This window comes from Sinocyclocheilus grahami, unplaced genomic scaffold, assembly GCF_001515645.1.
Source record: "Sinocyclocheilus grahami isolate Dianchi unplaced genomic scaffold, SAMN03320097.WGS_v1.1 scaffold3506.1, whole genome shotgun sequence".
Lineage (NCBI taxonomy): Eukaryota > Metazoa > Chordata > Actinopteri > Cypriniformes > Cyprinidae > Sinocyclocheilus > Sinocyclocheilus grahami.
Window position 1 is genome coordinate 1,854 of NW_015508625.1, and position 2,004 is coordinate 3,857.

General features: G+C 35.0%; 1 protein-coding gene across 1 annotated transcript in view; it reads right to left on the reverse strand.

Annotated features, from left to right (window-relative positions):
• Positions 1-708, reverse strand: part of LOC107576326 (uncharacterized) — a gene marked incomplete at its 3' end in the record, with an annotated part of 2,555 nt that extends 1,847 nt beyond the window's left edge. Inside the window, exon 1 of the mRNA XM_016262522.1 lies at positions 222-708. Within this exon, the coding sequence (XP_016118008.1) occupies positions 222-485 (264 nt within the window). The remainder of the gene's footprint in view (positions 1-221) is intronic.
• Between the last annotated feature and the right edge of the window lie 1,296 nt (positions 709-2,004).

The window sequence follows — 2,004 nt, forward strand, 5'->3', positions numbered from 1 at the left end:
TTTTTTTTTACAATCAAATTACAAATAATTCAAAATGTTCACCATAATATATAAACTTGATCAAGAATGTGCTTAGTACACAATGTTCCAATGCGCACACAGTGTGTTTTCTTGTGCGTAAAAGTAACGAAGTGGATTATTTTATTTAAAAGTACTTGTAACAACAAAAATGCAATTTTTATAACTTGTTAATTATTCAAGTGTATTTCAAAATCGAATACCTGTGCATTACCCATTCCCAACTGCTGTTGGAACTTGGTTATCCTAAGTTGCATTGCATTGACTGTCTCTGTTAGACTGTCGATGGTTTGCTGCTGCTGGCTGCAGAACCAGACTGCCGTTGATCCCCCGACAGCGAAAATAAAGAAAACAATGGCAGGGACAGCATATTCTTTAAATCCCCTCGGTGGTGTTACGGATGGCGTCTCCAAGAGCAGCAAACTGTCGTCCTGTTTATTGGTACTTTTTCCTTTGCGTTTGGTCATCTTGGCTTCGCGGATGATCTGCACTGTAGACCGTAACACTCCCCCTTACTTGGTGATTTGGTTAGCTCTCTACTACCAGACCTCAACGCGGTATTGGGCCACAACGAAGGGGAATAATCAAAAGAGAACTTTCAAGCACGAGGAGCGTGAGTAGGGGGCGTTGTGCACTGAGAGGCGGTCTCACTTTCATGGCGCTGTGCGGCACGTACAAACTTACCCAATGTTTCAGTTTTTCAGATCTATCTATCTATCTATCTATCTATCTATCTATCTATCTATCTATCTATCTATCTATCTATCTATCTATCTATCTAAAATGTATATACTCTATCTATCCTGATACTGATGGGAAAATGCATCTCATTTTCATATTTATTTTTTTTACTTTTTGTTTTTATGTTGTATACTTGTAACATAAAATGTATATACTCTATCCTGATACTGATGGTAATATCTATCTATCAATTTATCTATCTATCTATCTATCGATCTATCTATCAATCAATCAATCAATCAATCAATCAATCAATCAATCAATCTATCTATCTATCTATCTATCTATCTATCTATCTATCTATCTATCTATCTATCTATCTAGCTATCCTGATACTGATCCTTAGATCTGGTCAGTAGGCCTCTATATTATAAAATAATTAGCTTAAATATTAAGAACATTGTGCAGTTTAATTTGATTTCTCTTACTCTATTTTGCAGACTCTCTAAAACTTTCAGACTGGTTGATGAAATCTCTCTTCAGATTTTCAGCAGAGATATGAAGACTTTGGTTAGGCCGTTCAAGGATGAGAATTACATTGCACTATTTATTTGGCTCCAGGAGTCTTGGTGGGTCCAAACTTCTTTCATTTTACAATGATGAATGTTATGAAACTTTGCATCTGGCTATCAATAGAGTTTTATTGAATGTAACCATAACTAATGGCTATATCTTTGCCTGACATCTAGACTGCTGTGACTTTATACACTATTGTCACAGACGTCTTTTAGTTTTTGAGACAACTCAAGGTAACCTGATGCTTCTAAAGAAATGAAACATGATTCTTCTTAGCTGATACATAGATAGCCAGACAGACTGACAGACAGATCATTCAATACATATATGTTGAGATATATTTTTATTTCTTCCTTCTTTTTATTTTATTTTTTATTTAAGATCACATCAACTATTACATTTATTTCACTTTCAAGAAATATGATCACAGACTGTGTTGTTTGAAGTTTCTTTACTCTGTAAAACAAGAAAACAGAAAAGTAGTAGTTGTTGCCTAAAAGTTAAAATCATATGAATGATAAACCTCATATCTAAAACATTAACCAAAATATGTTAATTAATATTAAAATAGAAGATATACCTTTTACTATAAGTTTGGTGGAGCACTCATCATGACCAAGGGGGCTTTCGGCTACAACCTTGTACTCTCCCATGTCTTTGGGTCCAACCCTCAGGATGAGCAGAGAACAAACACCACACACGTTTGTGATGTAGTAGTTGGGGTTTGTG